Source organism: Ciconia boyciana, chromosome 3 (assembly GCF_034638445.1).
Source record: "Ciconia boyciana chromosome 3, ASM3463844v1, whole genome shotgun sequence".
Lineage (NCBI taxonomy): Eukaryota > Metazoa > Chordata > Aves > Ciconiiformes > Ciconiidae > Ciconia > Ciconia boyciana.
In genome coordinates, this window is record NC_132936.1 from 89,258,916 (window position 1) to 89,281,898 (window position 22,983).

General features: G+C 40.9%; 1 protein-coding gene across 6 annotated transcripts in view; it reads left to right on the plus strand.

Annotated features, from left to right (window-relative positions):
• The window catches only part of KIF26B (kinesin family member 26B), a 312,254-nt gene that overhangs the window by 222,995 nt on the left and 66,276 nt on the right, over positions 1–22,983 (plus strand). For all 6 annotated transcript variants that reach the window (XR_012041615.1, XR_012041613.1, XR_012041612.1 and 3 more), the window contains exons 6-8: positions 16,244–16,450; positions 18,013–18,106; positions 20,238–20,500. Coding sequence is in view for 1 of the 6 variants with exons in the window: in XM_072856504.1 (XP_072712605.1) it covers positions 16,244–16,450; positions 18,013–18,106; positions 20,238–20,500 (564 nt within the window). In the remaining 5 variants the exon portion in view is untranslated. The remainder of the gene's footprint in view (positions 1–16,243; positions 16,451–18,012; positions 18,107–20,237; positions 20,501–22,983) is intronic.

Sequence of the window (22,983 nt, forward strand, 5' to 3'; positions counted from 1 at the left end):
TGTAGGTGACAGTCCTTCTCTTAGCAAGGGAAAAAGAAGGCATTTTGCAAAATATGCTGGCTGATCTGAGTTTGGAATTTTAACTTCAGGGAAATGCCGTGTTGCAGAGGTTCAGCAAGACAGGCTTTGAGTTCATCCCTGCCCTTTGGGGAAGAGGGGACTACGTTTTGTGGCTTTTATAGATATTTGCAACAGTGAGTGTCAGTTACCAGAACTGAGTGGCTTGATCCAGTTGCATCTGTATGGTCTATAGCGGCTGAGCTCCACAGGATCCAGAATGCCTTCTTCACCTGCAGTGTCTAAGATTTCCTGTCTGATGGGCTGAGGTTTGCTCCAGTCTTCAGAGGTAGTTAAAGGTGATTAAAATATATCCAGATAAGAAGTTTCGGGTTCAAGTGGTTTTTTGAGGGTCATGTTAATATAGCAGTCTAGATGTAGTCTGCTAGGTATTAGAAATCTTTCTCCTGTGTTAGGGCTATAGAAGATAATGGCATCCTGAAACAGCAAATAAACCACCTTTTTCTAATGGCAATCCCTGGAGAGCCAAGGTACCTGATACATAAAGCAGATTCCATGTAACATATTCAGGCATTGGTGTACCTCGTTAATGGTAGAAACTTTTCTGCCAGGTGAGTTAGTAGGAGGAATTCTGAGTTACTCTTATCTGGAAGTCATTATAGAGTAATGACATTTTCTTCCTCATGCCTTTGTCCATCTGGTCACTTGCAATATTTCAGAATACTTTTCAGAGGATGTTGCAGTCTGTGGATGTTCATGCAGTAAGAGACATAGTAAATTAGACTTACTGTGCATGTCAGTGAGTTATACAGAAAAGATTTGAACCATAGACCAGAATAGTTTGGAAAGAGTTATTATGATCTGTCAAGTCAATAATTCACATTTTAGAAAAGCCCTCAGTATAAATTTACAGTTTGGATTCATTTTACAACCTATCAGGCCATTAATCAGGGCTTTGTAAGGTTCCTTAATGCATTTTTATATAATCTGTATTTTTATGTTTTGACATGATGGACTGTAACAGCTTAATTAAAATAATATTAAGAGGTTTACTGAATCCCACCCTATCCAAGGACATCCAGAGATATCCAAGGACTCCATTGAAAATGTACCCTGTTCTGTCTTGTTATGACACAGTGAGTGGGATATGTCCTGAAGCATCTTGACAGAGACCACATTTCTTGCAACATCTATGCAAATTGGTAGAAATTAATGTCAGAATGCATTTCCTTTACTTTGGTGAGTTCATATGCAATATTCACCTTACCAAAACTTGCATAGAATATTAGCTAATGCACATTCACATGCAGTCAGGTAAGATGTGCGGCATTTAACAGAAATACAGTAAGAGCAGTGGTATAGACAAAGCTGTGTGTGAACCATGACATATTACCATTTATTAGGCTTTATGTTACTGAATAATCTGAATCAAAAGCCAGATGTAAATGTACCCAAAGTTGAGATGCACACTGTCCAAAGTAAGATCTATATCCCAATTTTTTCTATGTATAGCAAAAATACCATGTAAGAATGAAAGATACTTGGCTACTAAAGAAGTAAGCACAGAGCTGCATGGTTTGCAGAATTCACAGATGAGTGTCGCTGAGAGGACAGTCCTTAAAAAAATGAAGGGCTAATGTACAGCTATAGTACAGGACAACAAGTGATAAAGGCAGCTTTAGAAGTGCAATTAAAAACCCACATTGTTAATTTTTCACTGTAATAGTTGTCATACCGCCTGTGACTGTACCTAAGGCTTCCCAGCTAGATAGATTTGTGGTCCATTCTGTCTAAATGTGGTACTGTCAATTCCAGGAACTATTTGGAAGGATTTTATGTACTGAAAGAAGTGAGGAAAAACCAAGTTGATCCAAGTTAGGGCTTTGGCTCCACCGGTGAAAATCTGAATATTGTTGTGGTTGGCACGACTCTCATTTGGATCCTGGCCCAACCCTGGCCACACTCGCTTGCTGGGCTTCTCACATTTCATACTGATGCATATGATCAGTCTGTACTCAGGCAGTCCCACTTACTTCAAGACATACCTTTTTCAGGTTTTGTGGTATAAAACCATCCTTCACCAAACAGGCAGGCAGTAGAGCTGTCTCCTTCCCTACCACACAGTGCTGATTTAGGATCATGTTTCAATTTGAAGTTTGAATATTTCATCAGGCTTCATTCTATGCTGCACATTAAAAATCACTCTGTAAGTGTTATTTGTTGTGGTATCTTCTCCCTTTTATCTTTCTGATATATTTTACCTTGCTTATTTGTTCTGCCTATGCTCTAATTTACTGTGGGAAGATGCTTCTTAAAAAAACCCCTCAAAACATCCCCCTTTTTTTTTTTCTTCATTAATCTCTCTATTTTGTGATGAGTGACAACATGTTACAAGGGATCAAAGGCCATTTCTTCCCTGATACTAAGTTACAGTAGTGACAAGCATGGAGGATGAATTATCTTAAAATGAAAGATCCCTTTATTGCTCAAGAGAAGGCTAGTTGCTTCAATCATTTGTGAAACCTGTGCACTAACTGCTACTTTCATAGCCATTGTCTGGCATACAGTGCCACCCATGACAAATAGCAGTGTTACTGCAGAAATTTTGGTAGTAGGTGGAAAAGGACTGTTTAAAGAGATGGATTTCAAAACAAATTCATTGGTGTAATAGCTAGGATATCTCCAGTAGTGTCAACAGAGATGCAGTGTCTCTGCAGGAGTTGTTACCCACCAAAGTAACAGTGTGGTGTGTTCTCAGTGATCTCAAGTTTGAGAATGCTGGATCTCATTGTTGACTATTGTTGACTATTGTTGACTTATGGTGACATCATTGCGACCAAACTGGAAATCCTAAGATTTTAGAGGAGATGAAACAGCCAGCTCTGTCACCCACCTCTGCGAGAGAGGGAATAGAGCCGTAGAATTGTTGCCTGCCCAACCTCACTAAGATCATCCACTTGTTCTTATTCACCATCAGATCACTCTGCATCAGAAACACAGAGAAATCAAATTGTCAGTGTAGTTCAGACTCACTAAAGGTGAAGTCTTTTTGAGCAGCCCCTAAGTGATCAAGAGCTTGATCTTTAGAAAGTAAGCTTACATGGCTGATGCAGTCCCCATCCTGGTGATAGGTGTAATGGAAAGAGCCTTGCTTGTTATGTAGAGTCCAGAATGAGATTATTCTTAGTTATTTAAATAGCATGCCTGGAAAACTGATCACACTAGACTTAGGATTTAGCAAGGAGGGATCACTTTGCCACTTACAATGAAGTTTTTTAAGCCATGCAGGACTAAAGTGAACTTCATTAAACCTCTGTTTTCATAATCTTGCTCATATTTGTCAATAGTGATTATAGCCCTTAACTATTGCTACTCCACTTACTGCTGGACGCAAATTATCAGCAAAGGAGATGGAGTTGCCCTGTTCTCCTCTGTTAGATCATTTATTAAGAAAAATAAAAGCTTTCCATAACAGTCAAAACTGCTTGCTCCTTTAATAGATGCTTCACCTAGATATCAGGAAGAGGTAAAGTGCTCACCATTGTCTTGGTTTGTAACGTTTGTTCAATTGCCTTCCTAATCTCAGTTTTTGAAACCCAAATATAAATGCTTTTTGCATTTGTATTGAGCAGCTCAGCCTGTCTAGAATTACAGTGAGGATTGTTTTAAAGGTGCACCTGGAAAATAAGATAAAATAATCCTGTATAACTAGCAGCTTAGGGACAAAGTACTATTATGGCAAAGTTTTGCTTTAAAAAGGCTCTGGTAATGACCATTGCATTCATACTCAATAAGTCCTTATTTTGTGTTTTGGTCATGGAAAAAGCTAATTACACTCAAGACAAAAAACCCCATATTTGCAGGACTCAACAAAGTTTGTTTTTATAGTTCTTGTGGACAGCAGCTGCAGGCTATCAGCCTGGACTCTTGGTAAATGGTTTTGACATTTCCTACAGACACCCCTCATGAAAAAGGCTTTTTATTTATTCTCAAATGTTGAATTCTGCATTATTGATCAGGTGCCATTCATTAAAGACTGCTACTTGCTAGAAAGAATTACACAGTCCCTAAGCTACATACAACATAATGAATTATTCTGTTGATGAACAGCAGCGTTAAAGGAATGTTAAGGTTGCATGGTTAAACGCTCAAAAGTCAGGAAATGGCAGCTGAGGTTGAAGACGATGGGAATTTTGCCTGAATTAAGATTGCAGAATTACAGCTGAAGGCATGTACAAAGACTACTAACAAGCACTGGATATTCGTTCTAGGGCAAGTGGATTCTATTCATAAACACTGCCGTTATTTATTACAGTGTTTAACAAGGCAGCAAGCAGCGGATGAAATCATTAGTGGTAGGGGTCACTAGGCAGATGGGCACTTTGTTGGCTGTTTCTCATTGCTATAGAGTTGCATGCGTCAAGGAAGAGGGTCAGTAGCAACGTTATGCTGTATACTACAGCTGAGGGTAGAAGAAGTTAGTGGCTCCCTGTGATGCGAGGCAAGTTTCATTTGTCAAAGTACTGTTTCCATTTAGTTCTCATCTGGAGTGTCCTGTTTAGTTTTTTTTGTCTTTTTTGTTTGTCTGCCTCTCTGATTTGGTATCATTTTGCTTCTGTTATTTAGCTAGTTATGTTCAGTACAAAAACCACAGGAAAGCATTACAGTCCTGATATCTTGATTCTGTGATCAGACAGACCAGGATCAGTGCTAAACATACCGTACCATCCTCCTTGTCTGCATACCTGGATTTCTTCCCATGGGAACACAGGATGCAGTGGAGATGAGCTGCACTGTACCTGGAGTCAGATGCATGCCCAGGAACCAATATTGCAGAGTACAACACAGAGATCATTTGTACCAGCAGCGTAGACTTAGCTAATGTGTCTTTAGGTTTTCCCAAGGAAGTAAGAGCATCCTTGTACTACCAGAGGCTGTGTTTGCTGATCCCCAGCTTTTTGGACTAAATCAGACATATGACTTCCTTGGATTTTTCTTCAGGGGTCAGAGTCAGGTTGTAGTGCCTTCTAGAGGCTACTGAAAATCCCAACATGATGTTCACTACTGGTCAGAAAGCAATTGAATGTTAAGACTGGGGAAGGCATTAAGAAAAATAATAATAATAATAAAAAAATCTGAGGAAGGACAAGCAACCAGAGCCTCAGCAACAGGTTCTGGAGGAGCTGGGAGAGGCAGCTTCATGTACTGTATGTACCCAGGGGAGACCTTTCTGGGGCACTCCTCTCCCCACCCCTGAAAGGAGTGACAACATCCCACAAATGGCACTATGAACATGTCCAAGCCCGATAATGTCCCCAACGGGCTGTAGATTTGATTCAGACTACAAGGTGGCTGATTGGAGCCTGTGGCTCTCTCCTGATAGCATACGTTCCCCCCAGTTTGTGTCTTGGTAGGATGCAAGTGGCATGTGACCCATGCGGGTATTGGCAATGCACAGCTTGGAGGGGACCAGTGGGATGCCAGTGCAGCCCACCGCAGTGGGACGCTCACAGAGCAGACTGTTGGGTCACTGCTGGAGATGAGATATTATGGAGTTATGTGAATCTTTAGAAGCATCTTGTATGGTCTTGTCTTCTATTCTCTTGTCCCAGGCACAATAAATAATCCTGTTTGTTTCAGAGGCATGCAGAATCAAGCTCACTGTAAAAATCTTTTCCATGGATTTCTGTTAAAGCTCAACAAATGCATATTTAGTTAGAGATAATGTATAGCATTAAAAATGGATCACATTAATTCTAAGTGACTGGGTGCTTGGTCTCTGTAGTTATTGTGCATCCCTGTACCACTGCCAAACATAGAAGTATGCAGGTAGTATTAAATAGGATACAACATGAAAGAAAAAGTAAATTTAATATCAGGTTTATGCCCTTCTAAACATTACAGCCTACAGTCATTACAGCTTCAGTTTCTTATCAGAAAGGGAAGAATTAGAGTTCAGGTAGTCTGTTTAGGTAAAGCAAGCCTTTCCTGGGATCTTAGATGATTCATTTATTCTTATGCCTTATTTCTGCAGTTGAAAAATGAGCTTAATTGTAACTACATGTCTTAATCCTGTCAGAAGCCTTTGCAAAGCCCTGTAGGATCTTCAGGTGAAAGGTTCACTAACAATATAAATCATATCATTGCTTGGATCCAGGTTTTATAATTTTCTCCTTTTTCAAGATTCCTTTTGTTGTTGTTTGTTCCTAAGTAAGGTCAGATTCTCATCTTATATACTTGCAGGTAAATAAGGAATTATTGCTGAATTCAATGACATTATTAATTTTCTCACTAAAGCATCTAGCTCTGATCCTTGAAGTCTCTGCTGGTTGTTTCATGCAACATATGGCACCAGAGGCTGGTTATACTCCCCTTCTGGAGGCTGGATTTCTCCTCTGAAAACCCAAGCATATATTAGATATCTCACCTATATTGCCTAATATGATAATTGTACCTCATTCCATTTATATAGAGTCTCTTTAGCAATGTGGTCCCTTGCTTTCTTTGGAATTCTTTTCCTCCCCATGAATTCTCAAATCTTTTTTCTAGTCAGTACCATGAACAGTCCCTTTTATTTACTGACTGTCATTACCAACTGCCACTCCAAAGCTTTACACATCTTTTTCCACACTTATCTGCATTAAACTGCAATTTGTCACTTCTTCCGGCTTGGCTTAAATAATGTAAATCCTTCTTATCTGATTGCATTGCTACTCATTATTTATGGTGCTATGCCATACACTGTTATGTGCAGACTGGGGAATCTTCTTTTGTATGCAGTCATGGAGATCGTCTTTATAAATAATGGAAAAGCTTACAATTGTGATTATACATCTTCTGTGCAATACCTGTATATCCTTTGTTTCTCCAGCACTGAAAAGACATCTCAAAGACATGCGTAACGGAAACTTTGTCTTTTATCTGCATTCGTTCCATAGAAATTCTTGTTTCCTTAGACAAAAAAACCAGAAACCCTTGTTCATCTGAGTGTTCCTGTTCTCCTGAGAATGTATAATGTGAAGCCCTTGGTGTGACCCATTCTCTAATTAGGGATGAGATGACCTGCCTGCTTAAACTTACCAAGCCGCACCCTGCGCACCTTTTTCACAGCTTCACAAAAAGGGAAACTGGGGCTCTTAGAAGTAATATAGTAGATGTAATTATCAATGAGCGTGCTTGAGATATTGCGACTGTTGTTGATATTGCTACTGCTTTCTATCAACACCAGTCCTTGTGGCAGCTGAGGCAGAACAGTCATGTTTTGCTGGAACGGCAGGTTTCTAAGAGGAAACTTCGAATGAGTGAAGGAAAGTTCTCTTCAGTCTTTCTGCACTGCAGCAGGATATGAGCATGGCTTATGAGAAAGAGCCAAGTGACTTGCTACTGCCTGTTCCCTCCCTCCTGGGGGCTGATGGCAACCCTGTGTAGGCAGCAAGAACGACGGCAGCCTTGTCATCAATCATGAGAGCAGAGAAGTTCCTTTAGGGAGGCTTGCCTCTGTGGTACCGCAAATGTGTTTTGCTGGGTTTTGTGGATCTGTCTGTGTGATCTGTAGATACCAAGCCAGGCTGGAATACGAACAGAGCAACATATGGCACATCACTTGCTTGGGAGGCCAATACCACACCACCTGAGTTTCTTGTATTTAACTTCAAGAATGAAAAACATGGCCAAGCTGTGCAACGTTCTGTGGCTGGGACTATGTAGTGGTTTAACCCTGGTAGGCAGCTCAGCCCCACACAGCGTCTCACTCACCACCCCTGGTTGGATGTGGGAGAGAATTGGATGAGTAAAAGTGAGAAAACTCGTGGGTTGAGATAAAGACAGTTTAATAGCTAAAGCAAAAGCTGCGTGCACAAGCAAAGCAAAGCAAGGAATTCATTCACTGCTTCCCATGGGCAGGCAGGTGTTCAGCCATCTCCAGGAAAGCAGGGCTCCATCACGCATGACGGTTACTTGGGAACACAAAATGCCATCACTCCGAACGTCCCCCCCTTCCTTCTTCCTCCCCCAGCTTTACATGCTGAGCATGGCATCATATGGTGTGGAATGTCCCTTTGGTCAGCTGGGGTCAGCTGTCCCGGCTGTGTCCCCTCCCAGCTCCTTGTGCACCCCCAGCCTCCTCGCTGGTGGGGTGGGGTGAGAAGCAGAAAAGGCCTTGACTCTGTGTAAGCACTGCTCAGCAGTAACGAAAACATGCCCATGTCATCAACACTGTTTTCAGCACAAATCCAAAACATAGCACCATAGAGGTTACTATGAAGAAAATTAACTATCCCAGCTAAAACCGGTACAGACTATAAAGTAAATTAAACAGAGGCAGGAAATGTTCCTGGGCACTGGCACTCAATCATCCATGCTCCTGCATTGTTAACAAGGTCGCTGGCATGGTTTTGGGCCACTAGACTGCTCTCCCAAACAATTCCAGGCACGGTTGGTAAATTAGCATGGGCAAAGGACCATCTTGGCAGACCATTGGATATTGCTACACCATAGCAGAGGATGAGAATTACAGGGAGGGATGGTGGCCATTTTGTGCCAGGGAAGAGTTTTTGCCTTGTTTAATTTACTAGATAGATACTTTCTATCTAAAGACCCTTTTGAAAAAGTTGCATTTAGTAGAAAAAAAGAAGGGGGGAACCCTCTACTCTAAAGGTCACTGAAGTAAAGCAAATTATCTGTTTGATTTGGAAAGGTAAAGGGATCTGACACCAAGGAAATGAGGAGGTCCTGAAATTCATGGGAGCCAACTGTACCTGCTACTCAGCGCAGAAAAATAAATTCTTATTGGAGAGAAGCAGAGCAAATTTTTGCATTAGTGTGTTAGAGGCTTAAGTAAGGCATCTGCTGACTATACCAGTAGGTGCATGCTTACATATCTGCAGATCTACTGCAGGGAAGACAAGTTTGCCATCTGATCCCGTGTTGTTCATGCTGGGATTGTTGAAGGCTGTTTTGGTTTGTTAGTTCTTATGAAAATGCCACTAACAGTGATGTTTAAAGGTATTATCATAAAAAAAAAAAAGCTGAAATTTCATCCCCACAGATGGGCTGAGTTAGGCTGTTGTTGGCCCCATCATAGATGCAGGTACTCTTCTGTGGATGCATGTGCAGGTATGTGGAGAGTGTGAGAAGCTGGGAAAAATCCTCCTCCTGCTTGAGGCAACACGCAGACTGTCCCAGCTATGCAGGTCTGAAGTGCAGACTTCCATCAAAGAGATCAGAAGGAAGCAAAAGGAAAACCAGGAACACAGAGTCTGTTGCATGTGGGGAAACTTAGGGAAAGATTGTTTCCATGACGGGGTGATCCTCATGTCTTTTTTATTATTTATTTTTTTAAAGAACAGAAGAAAGTTGCAGAGCTCTATGTTAATCTAGTAAATGCTGAAGTAGCAATGCGACAGCTGAGGGACTGAGCTGATGTACATGCTGGTTTCAGACAGTGTCGGTGCTCAGCGCTGTCCTTCAACCGTACCAAATTACAGTGACAAAACTCAAAGCTACTGCTGACACAAACAAGACGAGACGTCACTGAGCCATGCCCTGTGACCTGAGCATAATTCACACCAGATTTTACTGAATTTACTAATAAAGTTACATCATCCAATTGAAAAAGGGTACCATCCTGATAAGGGCAAGTTCTTCGAATAATATGATCGGTGTTTGGGTATAGTACACTTATACTACTTCCCATTATTGCTACAAGTGCAAATTATTTTAACTGCTGTACAGAATGGGGTTGATGAGCTGGTAAAATTTTAGCAATCACACAAGAAAAAAACAGAGGGATAGTCGTAAAAAAGAGGAGACCTGCGAGCCCTAATGGTATTGCTTTTTCAATTGTTTTCACTGCTTTTCCAAAGTAACAGCCATTTCCACAAAGAACATGAGTGATCAGGCCTGAGCAATTTCTAATTTGTGCTAAAGTAAAGCACTGAAGCCTACAAGAGTTACCTTTGTGAAAACAGAAAGGGAGGAGAATGAGGCCTCTTTACACGTGCTCCCTGACCAGCTCACACTGGCATAATTTACCAGAGTTTTCTGTTTTGTTTTGTTTTGGTTTTTTTTTCAAATGTGACCAGGAGACTTCCATTAAAACAACGCCCACTCGTACAATTCTGTATTTGTCTCATTCTGGCACAGTCTGTTTATCTTTACCTCCTACATTTCATTTTAGCATGATCAGTAAGAAAGATCCTTTAAAATGCATAACAGACTGTTTCCACATTCTCTGGGCACTATAGAAAGGCTTCTAGCTTTATATCCATCATGCAAAAGCATGTATGTGCATAAGCGTTTGGGATGTTGTAGATTTTCTTGTGCTGTAGTATTTTGTGGCTGACTACAGCAAAAATGCGTGCCTGCCACCATTATTTACAACTGTAACAGTGAGAAATTACAAAACCCACTCTTCATTAACCTCCAATAAGGCTGTTCCTGCAGCCAGTGCTTGCCATTACATTGATGGAGTGCTAATACAGCTCAATAGCCCTGGCTGGCCTGTCTCACCCGTGACTGCGCCGCAGCTCCTGCCTCCCACCGCTACCCAGCACACGTCCAGCAAAACCTGCTCAAAGGATTGATGAGAAAAGCAGCTCATAAAGGCAAGCACAGTGCCCAAAGCAACAGCTGTCTAGCCCTGTCCCTGCAGTAATTAGATAAATGAACCCCAAATGAAATCTTACAGGCAAGAGTAGAAGGAAGTGGCAATATCCCCAGCGTCAATCTCTGGTTGCGTTGCCTCATTCCAGCCTCTGTTTGTAGTTATTAATGTTTGATACAGATTTGACACAGCTTACCTCTCCCACTTTCCCTGCTCTTTTCTCTGCCGGTCCTCCAGACAGACCCCTGCGGGCGCAGGAGCCACAGGAGTGTCAGTGGCTGGGGCTGGACTCTGGTTTTCTTTTTTTTCCTGTGGCACCAGTTGTACTTTGCAGAGCGTGCTGAACCTTTGTCCTTCTCCACAGAGTAAGAACATAACAAAAGGTCCATGGTAGGTCACAAATTGAGTTTAGCTGGGGAAAAATCCTGCAATTAGCAAATTCCTTCTTCAAGAAATAGTTGCTGTGTATACAGGGATGTACTAGATAAAAAAGGAGAAGGCAAAGGAACATGGTGCAGGCAGCTGAAATTGTAATAGAGCTGATTAAAAGGTCTGTGCTTATTTTTACAGTACAGAAGCATAGTGATATTACAGCAATTCCCGTATATCTTCCCTTGATGCTACTGAATGGTACCCATGAAGGAACTCTTTAGTGCCAATAATTACGATTCAGAGAGAAATTTATGAAAAATGTATATATATTAAATTTTTTATGTATATATTCAGAAAAATGTATATGATTTTTAAAAATAGTGTATATAAATTAAATACATAAATATATATATGTATAAAATAAATACATATACAAGAATATAAAGAAACCTTGTTGAGGAAACCTAAGCAGTGCAGCTCTGATTGTGCTTTCATTTGTGGCATTGCACATGGGGAGTAATATTGTGAAATTCAATGACTGTAAAACTCATTCAAGAACAGAACAAATTTTTGTAGGCAGGAACTGCGATCCAGAGAAGTAAACGGGGGTCCTGTTGGATTGAATAGTTGTCAAATGCAATCCTGTGACCTCACAGGAGAAAACACATTAAAAAATGCTTCCAGCATGAGCAGAATTAAGAGGTGAAGTTATATCCTAGAAGAGGCACAATAATGATGCAGAGCAAGTGACCTTTTCTTTTATTCTCTCTCTCCACTTTTAAGCTAGGGTAATTCTTGCTGAGTTCAGCCAGGTTTGCGTGAGTGTAAAATTAGATCAAAATTAGGCCCAGGTTGTTTGTTTTATCAACAGTGCATGTCTCAAGAGACTGCTTTTATGTTTCCCAATAGAAACAGCCAGAGGTGCGTCTAAGGCTGGGCGCTGCCAAGCCCTGATCCCTGGGATTCAAATAAGAATTTCTGGCAGACTGAGTGGTCCCATTAATCGCAAGTGGTATCTCTTAAACCCTTCAATTACAAGAGATTAGTGGGAAACTGTAGCATTGGACTAAAGGACTAATGACACATAGGAAGTGAAGCAGAAAACCTGCTTTCTTCTTTTTAGGAGAAGTTCAATTTACAGTTTATTTAAATATAAATTGCAAGCATAAAGTATTAGAGTTCTTAAACTTCACTGTTCAGTTAGTTTCAAATTAACCGTACCGTACTTCTGCCTTCCCCAGAGCAGCACTGTGATCTTCAACCTGTCTGTTCCTTAAATTGAACTGAAGTCTTTTAAGTCCATTAAGTTCCTGTGCTGTCCTCATAGCTAGCTGACTTAGGTTCGCCCATCCTCGCACTGCTTCCCCTGTGGTGTGGATTGCCAGGGCCAGCACAGACTCTGAGCCTGCCCCTGCTACCCCCAGTTATAAATTGCATGGAAGGACTGTGAAATGGCAGAGCAGGAGGCTGTGGTCTCCCATTGCTTCTACTGCTGTAACTTAGTTGATTTACTCCTGTCATAACCGCTGTTGGGAAATGCTTTGCATGAATCCTTGGGTTTAGGTTACATGTATAATAATGTTTAATAATGGAGTGCCTAGCTAATGGCAACTGCCAGTCCTTTGAGCCTGGTAATGACTGAATGTATCCATATGCCTTGCAGTGAAGTAAGCTGTGACTCAGCCCATTGTACAGGTGGGGAATGTGAAACACAGAGAGTGTATCACTCTATTTCACAATCCTACTGCATCTGAGGCGCAGTGGTTATGAGGGGTCCTAGCTCCCAAATCTCAGCCTGATTCCCAGACCACAAGCCTGCCTGTCTCCTCAGAAGATACATCTAGCTCAGATGTTTTAAAATCTGTTTTGGTCTGCCTAGGTTATTATGCCACAGTTATGTATGCAGTTCTGAATCCCAATATGTGTTTCTCAGGGCTGAAGTTCTGCATGTAACTTGCCTGCTTGTTGGGTTTTCCTATTGTCACAGCTCCCATGGCATACAGTGGACATGTATTTTGCACAGCCAGGATCTAATTGTCTTCTCAATTAATGTAATGTAAATCAGGAGTAATTTGAAAGAGTTATACCAGTGTGAAACTGGCCTGGGAGAATACTCTAGGGTCTACAAATTACCAGATGAGTTCAAATAATCTATTGCTAGTACTTGTGTTCAGTGTCCATCAAACTCATGTGCCCATCTTTATTTTTGTAAGCATGTGATTTTTGCTGAAAGCTGTCACACAGATTCATGTGTGCTACTGAATTTGGGCTAGGGGCTGTGCTGCCCAAGAAAAGTATTTTTATTATGCTTACAGCAAAAAGAGCAACTTTAGACAGCCCACAGTGTAGGCACCTACATCTCAGGTAATCATTTAAGATACTTGCAGTGGTATAGGGAAAACAAGAAGCACTTGTGGAGTGCAACTCATCTTATCTGGAAGGCAGGTCTATGAAATACAGACCACGTGAATTACATGCTAGAAGTGCCTGTTTCTCTCTGTTGTCTACAAAGGGGTCAGGCAGCTGGCTCGGATGGAGACAGCTCCTGCAGGATGGTCTAAATGGAGGTGAGAGGAATTACCCATGCCAAGGTGCACAGACATCTTCATGCCAGCTGCAAACAAACTAGCTTCAGAGTAAGAAGTGGTCCAGCTATCAGGATACCCACATGTAATTAATATGATATTCCTCTGCCCTAACACCTGAACCATTAAGTCTCAAAACAAAAATCCCCAATGCACAGGAAATACAAAGGTTCATGGCAGTAGCAGTATTTTTCTTGAGAAATGTCTATGTTTGCCAGAGTTGAGGAGCCAAATGGTCAGAAAATGTATGCTGTTAGACAGCTCCTGGGACTTCTGGGATGAGCTCTTTTTTTATAGTGGTTCATTCAGTTTATCTGATGCTAGTAAATTTTTAGGATTTCAGTTAAATTGGTCTTTTACTCCAGGGAAAGAGAAACCTGATGCCTCAGCTTCTGTCACTATAGCTGTTGGAAGTTAGCAGGATTTGCAGTATTACTTCAGTAAGAAGTGACAGGTATTAATCTGATTTTGTGTGAACAGGTTTAAATCAGGACCCAAGCCAGTGATATTATACTGTAAGAAAACTGGTGTAGCTGAAGTTAAAACTGTTTGAGGCCAGAAAGGACTCTTAGACTGCCTGTATATGAAAGGTTGTTAAATTTCAGGCAGTGGCCATTCTCCAAAACCCAAAGAAACTTAGCCCCTGAGTATTCAGTTAACTCTCCTTTGCACACAAGGATCAAGGATCTGAAGGACATGGATTCATAGCACCCAAAAATACACATAAACTTATAGAATAATAGTTTTGTAAAGCAGAGCAAGCTTTTTATTTAAAGTAGTTGAAGAATAGCATTTTTTTGGGGTTAGCAGATCAGTCTAATGCTTTTGATATTGGCAAGTTTAAAAATGTGGGACACAGTAGAAAAAGCCAAAGGCATCCAAAGTTGAAAACAGGAAAACAGATCAAGACTGATATTGCTCTTTGTTTTCTTGCTCCTCTAGGATTCAGTGTTGTAGTCCCTCCCTTCCCTGCTAGTGCCTCCCTTCTGAGCTGCCAGGAGACCTAGGGCTGGAATAAACATTCAGACCTTGCTTAGTTCATGAGGACTGACCAAGGGTGTTGGCTGCCTTTGTCCTCAGTAGAAATCAGCTCTCCTTAGGGTTGGGTTTAGAAGAATGCATTTGGCAAAATATTGGAAGTGGCTTTTTCCAGTTAGAGGTTAGGTTTCATTAGCAGCTCAGCTGAGCAGTTGAGAAGAGAACCCATTCACACCCAAGCAGTATTTTTCCTCTTTCCCTCAACTAATTGCGTAAAACTGAAATCACGTGCACAGATTTGTGACCATTTCACCATCTAATGACAACTTGTTTTCCCAGGTTAAAATATGTGGAGTCAAATTACCAGTTTGACTCACAGACATATAGAGAAGACATCACAAAAATACTGAATAATCCTAATAAATCTCTGTTCTCATTCTGTTGTCTTCAAAAGAGTTGTGTCAAGAATGAATTTGCCCAGATTTTGCCTCTCAAAGCAGCTGATTTATTTCCATGTGGGATGAGTTTAGGCCAGCATGAAATGAGACCTACATACAAAGAGCACCAGTCTCAATGAGGCCAACAGAAACTGCAGCCTTTTCTAACTTTTAGGGCTACAGCCTCCTCCCAGGGTACATCTGCCGTTCCAACAGCAGATGTGGTCCCACCCTGTGCTGAGGTGACCCTTTGTGGTCACTTGCATGCCAGCCATGGACAGGTTTGATACAACTGACATACAGTTAAGGAACATTTAGATAAATGTTCTGTCTGGTTGGTGTGAAAGTCAGTCTGCTCTAGGACAACACGCATGCAGGTGTGGCTAGAGGCAAGAGCTGGCAGAGAGGTGATGTTTGCCCTTTAAAGTTTGGGTACTGATGTGTCTGCAGGTGGTGAATTTATGGGGAGAACCAAAGCCAGACCAGCTGTCATCAGTTTTACTTACATCTAAATTGCTTACCAACTGGGCTAAGGAGGCAGTATAACCTCATTAAACCCATGAAGATCTACTTTTGTCTTAGGAATATTATATAGCCATCTAATGAGTTGTGAGCTAACATGTTTTAACAAATCTTTTATTGCTTAGTACATTCCACTCCCTTGATGATAATTTTAAAATCCGACCATTAAAACAGGGCTCTTTTCACAACTCTTTGATGATGACACTTAGAACTGAGCACGTCCATCTTTTTGCATTTGGATTAGAATTGGAAAGGTGTAAATTACAGTTCTGGCTTTTATGTACTTGCTTTATTGATCAGACTGCTTCGCAGAAACCACAGCAGTTCTGATAGCTTAGCAGTTGAGATTACCTTTCAGCTTTCTTAATTGGGCCACCGGGGTACAGTTAATATTCAATTTATATTGAGAGTAAGACAAGGTGATGTAATATCTCATCATTGTACTTGAGTAACATCGACACTAAAACACCGTGATGTACCTTGTAATTCTAAATACACAAGTGTTGTTGAAGTAGATGGAGATGAGTTCTGGCTTTATTCACTATGTATTTTAGGCCAAATTCTGCCTATAATAATTCCTGTGTCTTCACTGACTTCCACTGAGACACTAGCTACAGGAAGCAAGTATGATTTGTTTGAGTGTGATTGGAAAGTTAATTCAACATACCAGTCTAGAGCATCCAACAGACTAATCAAATGCGGTCATCTTTTTGTGTGTTTGCTGACAGGTCAAAGTCATGGTGCGCATTTCTTCCACGCTTGCCAGAGACACGTCTGAGTCCAGCTCTTTCTTAAAAGTTGACCCCCGTAAGAAGCAAATCACGCTGTATGACCCGTTGGCCTGTGGAGGTCAGAATGCTTTCCAGAAAAGGGGCAACCAGGTTCCACCCAAGATGTTTGCTTTCGATGCAGTTTTCCCCCAAGACGCATCACAGGTAGGCAACGTATGATCAGAATAGTTATCTAAACAATAGCACGCACCAGAGCCAAATTCATTTCTGCTGCAACAGTAGTACTTTCAGTGGAGTTAGACTAGGGCTGAATTTGGTCCACCAATGTCATCAATAATGAAATCAGTTTATTAAATTGTATCTCGATAATTGTGTGCTTTCTTTATTCTTTACTGTACATAATTGCTCCTAAAATTATATGTGAAATAAATGTGCTAAATGGTGCCTGTAGGCAAATCCTCAATATCAACAAGTTACTCTATATTATAAAATCTTATTATTTGGTGTATACAGCGATCTGATCAGAACTGCAGTTCTCTAATGCGGTCTTCTATTCATTAAGAAGTCAAGGTTTATTTATACAGTGTTCTATTGTACAGTTTACAATAGGATGGGAATTTTAGTCCACAAATCTTTATTCATATGTAGATACTCAGATTTCTTATTTTTATTAGACTTCGGTTTGATGAACTATGTTACCCAAATGTCATGAGGAGGACAGTAGAGGAGTAAAGTAACATTGCAAAGTATAATTAGAAAACAGTACTGTAAGGCTGCTTCTGTACTCATAAACTAAACAGAGCTAGGACACAGGGCCAGCTAAAGCACTGTCGTATGATCGTATCATTAGGTCAATTCCTGACCTAGTTCTGGTCCAGGCAGCTAGCACCTCCCAGACTAATGCCTGGATGCAATTCAAGGGCTGGCCTGTGAACAGTCCCTTTCTTGGCCCACTTTATTTACTATTACAGAGATAGTCTAGAAATACCCATGAACTAGGTGAATTTACATGATTTATTATCAAATGTGAAATGCTTCACATAAAAGCCTAAACTGTGAATTCTGATTTAGTTTCACCCACTATTGATAGGCACTTGCTGCAGAAGCACTGTAGACCATTCAGTCTGCTTGAACCTTAAATCTAAGAATGCCCAGGGTAAATTTGTGTGTTGTGCTTCTTAAAATACTGCTACAGTCTTCAGGATGGAGCCTACTGCTGCTAAAAGCTAAGAAGACTCATAATAATGTAGAGAAAAATTAAGAAATGTCACCTAGCTAATACCAAAAAGGCTGTTTGTTCCCCTTACATTCCTTACCCACCTGCTAGTGGAATTGAACTAAGTCCATAATTGGGCAAATAGTAGAGCCTATAAAAATTCCTCAGTATTTGATTGTTTTTTAATCAAAAATGTATTTTTAAAGTGCCCTTAATAGGCAGTTCTAACAAACCAACCACATCCCCTTATAGTACGTGTATTTTGTTTAACCCCACAAAGGATGTTGATGCTTCAGCAAATGAAACTAACTTGACACAGAGCAAAAGTCCTGCTTCATGTGCTTACACAAGTAATGTCATTCCCATCAACAGCATAGGTCACATGAATGAGACAAGCAGGATTAGACTTTTTGATACTTCAACATGCTGGAGCACTGATGACATTACGACCATTTTCCAGTGAAAATACTCTATTGATTTTCCTTATTATTGTTAATGGCTTTCTTTTCTTTCTTTTTTTTTCTTTTTTCTTTTTAAATACCTGTGACAGGCTGAAGTATGTGCTGGGACTGTGGCTGAGGTGATCCAGTCCGTGGTCAATGGGGCAGATGGCTGCGTGTTCTGCTTTGGCCATGCCAAGCTTGGTTGGTATTGTTAAATTTCCCTACTCAAGCAGCAAAGTGAATATTTTAACCCAAGATTGCCAGTACCTTAGATTAGGGAAAATAAACTTTCATTTGTCTGTGCCTAGTAATTGTATTTGAAAGTGGTACACTGTGCATGACCTTGTACTACACCTTCACCTCCTGCTTACGCATCTCTTAACTTGGCATATTGTCTAAATGTTGGACAGCATGCTCTTTGAAACAGAAGTTATCTTTGAGTTGTTGCTTCATTCCATCCCCTGAGTACTATACCAATTTTTAGCACTGTCTTCAATTGTTAATGAACGATCCAACAGTGAATTGTTAATGAATGATCCAACAGTGATCTACAGTTTTACAGATGTGCTTGGTATTGGAGACTGTTTGCACTTTTATCAAGCTGTGTAAAGGCTGTGAGTTTCCACTCAAGTACTTGATGTTTGTGATGGCACTATTCAAGTGCTGTGACTGGGCACTCAAATAGTTTGATTTATATTCTATTCCCTGATTAGACAATTCAGTCATTACTAACCTCTTCCTATTCTGTCTCCAACAAATCCTATTCTAATGGTTAACTGAATGTCACCAATGGATCAAAACTTGCTCTTTGCAAACACATCAACAGCATTTCAGGTATTCATGGAAAGACAATAAAAAGGAGAATCATTGTCATTAACACACTATTCTTTTGAAATACCCGGATTTCAAGCATAATCATATATTTTGTTCATACTTATCTAATAGTATTGTGAAAATACTGTCTCTTTAATGAAGAAGGTTGTATTGTATGTGTGCAATGATCTCCATTCTTTACTGTCTCAAAGAAACACAGATGTATACATACAACTTAAAAGGCTAATTTAGTTTTTCAAGTGATAAAGAAGATCAAGCTGTATCAGGCCATGATTATCCCAAATTATAGGCAACAAAAACTGGAGAGTACTGAATGCTGCAATGCCACCAGCTCTGGTACAACGAATGGAGCAGGGCCACTGGTCCAACTAACCACAAGGCCCCTCTGGGCCAGGCAGGAGTAACACTAGGATGAGCACTTGGATATTTAACCCCCTGTGACCTGCCAAACACGAGATGACAAATGAGATGGAAAAGAAAGCCACCAGATAACGGTGTCTCACAAGTGCTACCTGTCCTTTAGAGAGGTGGCCTAGCTAGGGCTTTGCTGGAGCACGAGTTGTCTCTTCAGTTGCTTCATTAAATGCACCACCACTATTCCACCAACTGTGGAGGCACCCAGACCTTGCCACAGACATGTGCATAGAAATATTTTCTTCACTGATCTTTTTCCACATAGATTCAACATAAGAAATGAAACAAGGTAAAGAAGCCACAAGTACTTACCTGAAAGGATGTATACCTTTATCATCTGGTTTATAAATTTAGGAGCTATAGAAAACTTCACTAAGACCATTATATGTAGTGACACTAAAACAGTATAAGATAGTATTCTGTGTTTGTTCTTAATCAGCAAACTTTTACAGCAGCAACAAGCCAGAGCTATAATTGCAGAATCAAATAATAGCAAACCAGGGGAAGGTTTTGACCCAGATAAAATATTTCTTGCTGTGGACCCACTTATGCACCGAATTACCACATGTACCTGGGGTTTTTTTTTCTGTATGAAGTTACATCTTTATAATCCTGGGACCAGGTTTATGCCAATCCCATCCCCAGCATATGAAGCATAATATAGTGCTTTGAAGTAAAATGGTATTCAAAGAATACCACACTCACAGTACCTAAAGCAGGGATTGTTGGAGACCATAGCACTCCTGCTCTGCTCAATTCCCCCCACTATTCACCCACATCAGAGGCTGCAGTGTTGTGTGGTAGGGACCTGCAGCACCCTGCCTGGGGTATGGGGGATGTCAGGGGAATGCATGAGGTAATGATTTTTCAAAGCAGCTCAAGATTTCATCTGTCAGTTTTAAATGCTCTCCAGTTTCCATGTACTATTTGTCTGCCTGCCTATCTTTCTCCCTTGCTGACTGTCCTTATTGTAGTGAAGAAGTTGTTTTCGTGAGGCTGTGCAGGATAATCGCTCTTGGCAGAAGGCTGTGAAAGTCCTGGAAGTGGTGATGTTATCTTTTCTCTACCCCCCCTTTCCTGACAGGAAAGTCATACACCATGATCGGGAAGGATGATTCCATGCAAAACCTCGGCATAATTCCTTGTGCCATTTCCTGGCTCTTCAAGTTGATTAATGAACGCAAAGAGAAGACAGGAGCCCGCTTCTCGGTCCGAATTTCTGCAGTGGAAGTGTGGGGGAAGGAAGAAAATCTGAGAGACCTGTTGTCAGAAGTGGCTACAGGCAGCCTGCAAGATGGCCAGTCCCCAGGTGTCTACCTTTGTGAAGACCCCATTTATGGCATGCAGGTGAATCCAAGGTTAATTTTACACTGAAACAAGCAATGTGACTTTTTTTTTTTTTGAGCTATTGAGATGGTTCAAATTCAAGAACTACCCAGAGCATAAAGTTTATAGACTTGAAAGTGTTTACTTTAAAACATGCAAGAACTTTATGACCTGCAGCTGCAGGGCCATCTGCTCTCCTGGCCTAAATATTTGTACCTCTGGTATAACTGATGTTGAGCAGGGGTTTGCGTTTGCAATAAAATGTGAAAACATTCAGTGCAAACAAAAATTCACCTCATTCTTAAAAAAAAAAATAAAAAGAAAGTGTGATCTCTCTTTTGCAAAACAACAAGCTAAAATATTTACAGTACTGCACAAATAGCTGGAGGCCATTAATATGGCTGTTTATCTCTTTATAAACTACATTATTTATAGCACTTGCATTAGCGATGTTGTAGGAAGCATTAATCGCTACTTATTAATTGCTGCCAAGAAATAAATTCCTGAGCTGGGCAAGCCAAGAATAACTTGAACTCTTCTCAGGTTTGGAGGTTTAGCAGGAATGAGTAACTGGCTCATGTATTTCCTGGGTAACCACTAAAAAGTCTCAGCAGCCCTATTTTTTTTTCCCCTCTTGGTTTGAAGGAAAAAAGGCTTGTTCTTTCATTTTGCTGTCTGTGAGGGAGTGAATCTGATTTTGGTATGAGTAGATGAAGAGGGAGCAAACCAGCATGAGGTAGCTTGAATACATTCTTTCAGCCTTAAAGGCAAAGGCTGCTTCCATTCAGAACCTGCAGAGCACTGCTTATCCAAGGATGGGGAATGGAGGGAGGAGGGCGCAGACCTGCAGGGTCATGCACCCTATTTCCAGCTCCAAGCATCTAGAAATCATGATTCACTCCACAAAAGTAATGAATTGTGAGATTTTAAACAGCAAGTAATAAATTTTGTGTTTTATCTCTTTGTGGTTTAAGACTTTTGGACATACTTACATCATATTTTCCATTCTTTTCCATACTACTCAAGGGCTACAAAGTTGTGTCTTGATTTTAAATAACAATTAGGGTTCTCATTCTCACTTGACTCCTGGCTTTAATGCTTTATGAAATACAGCATCGCAAGAGATCTCGCCCTCTGGTATCCAGTAATGGGTGCAGTCTAGTGAATATAAGACGGGAGACCTGAGTCTTCACAGTTCCCTTTGGGGTGATAGATGGGCCAGTTGAGATCTGAATTAGCATATGTATGTTACATAACTGTGTAACAACTAGCCTCTCCTCGGAGCTTAATTCTTTACTAATGTATTTAAGCACAATAGCAATAATAATAAATATCCCATTATTGTTGCTTATTTTCATACAGATACAGACAGAACAGCCATATACAATTATTTTAGATCAGTGGAGAAAAGGTGGCTCCATGAGATATCTATGTATCTCTGCAGTGTAAAATGCTGAATTAAATTGCAAGAAAAAAAGCCTTTTTATGTGTGTTTACAAGACATAGCGACATTCTGGAGTCATGTGTCCTACACCTGAATTCTCAAAATCCTCAGATAAAGGGAGGATATTATATTATAGCCATACAGATATGCAAAATCAGCAGCGTGTATAGCAAATGAATAATCACCATGTGTCATACTGTCTGTCATTGGGCCTTTCCAAGTATGCACATTTTCTTGTTGCTTACATTAGTAAGATCAGCCCACAGACTGGCCTGCCTTCTGCTTCCCTTGTTAACTCCTTCCTGCCCCCCTCCCTCTTTCTAGAGAAAGCTTAGCCTTCAGCTGTGACACCCCATCCCACGCAGAGCCTCGGCTTTATCCTTCCTTAGGCTGATTAATGGTCACAAAGAGAAGACAGGAACACTGTCTTCTTTAGGAGAACTTAACTTCTAGCTGTATTACATAGCAGGGGAGCAAACCCTGAGAATGGGAGTTCCTCGCTGTTTTTACGCCAGACAAAACAAGTCTATCCTATGGGCTGTGGGCCAGCTCTGCGTACTGCCAAAACTAGTGCCATCAGATTGCAGCCACACGTCCCTTCCACAGACAAACTAATCTTAGGTGACGTGAAACACGCGTGCATTCCTAATGTTACGGGGGGTTAATAATATCTGCCCTCCTATGCTGTCTATCACTTTGGAGAGATAAGAGCAGGCTGGTGACTGGGATTGAGGTCCAGCAAATGTGAATGTATGTACATTACCTGCCTTGTTCCATTTAATGGATTGCCCTGGCTCGTGAGCAGGTGCATAAGCATGTGGTATGAAGGGGCAAGAAAAAGGCTTCTCTTCTGTGCTGCTCCCCACATGCTATGGGGCTGAACACGAGCTTCAGTCCTGTCATTTCCTAGATTTATCGTGGACTGCTCCCTTCTAACGCTTTCTGAAGGGTAACACGTAGTCCTGCCCCTGCCAGTCTCCACCAACTGTTGAATTTGGGATTGACGTGTCTTCCACAATTTTTTTTTTTCACTTCTAGCCGTCAGAAGGACACAGTGATT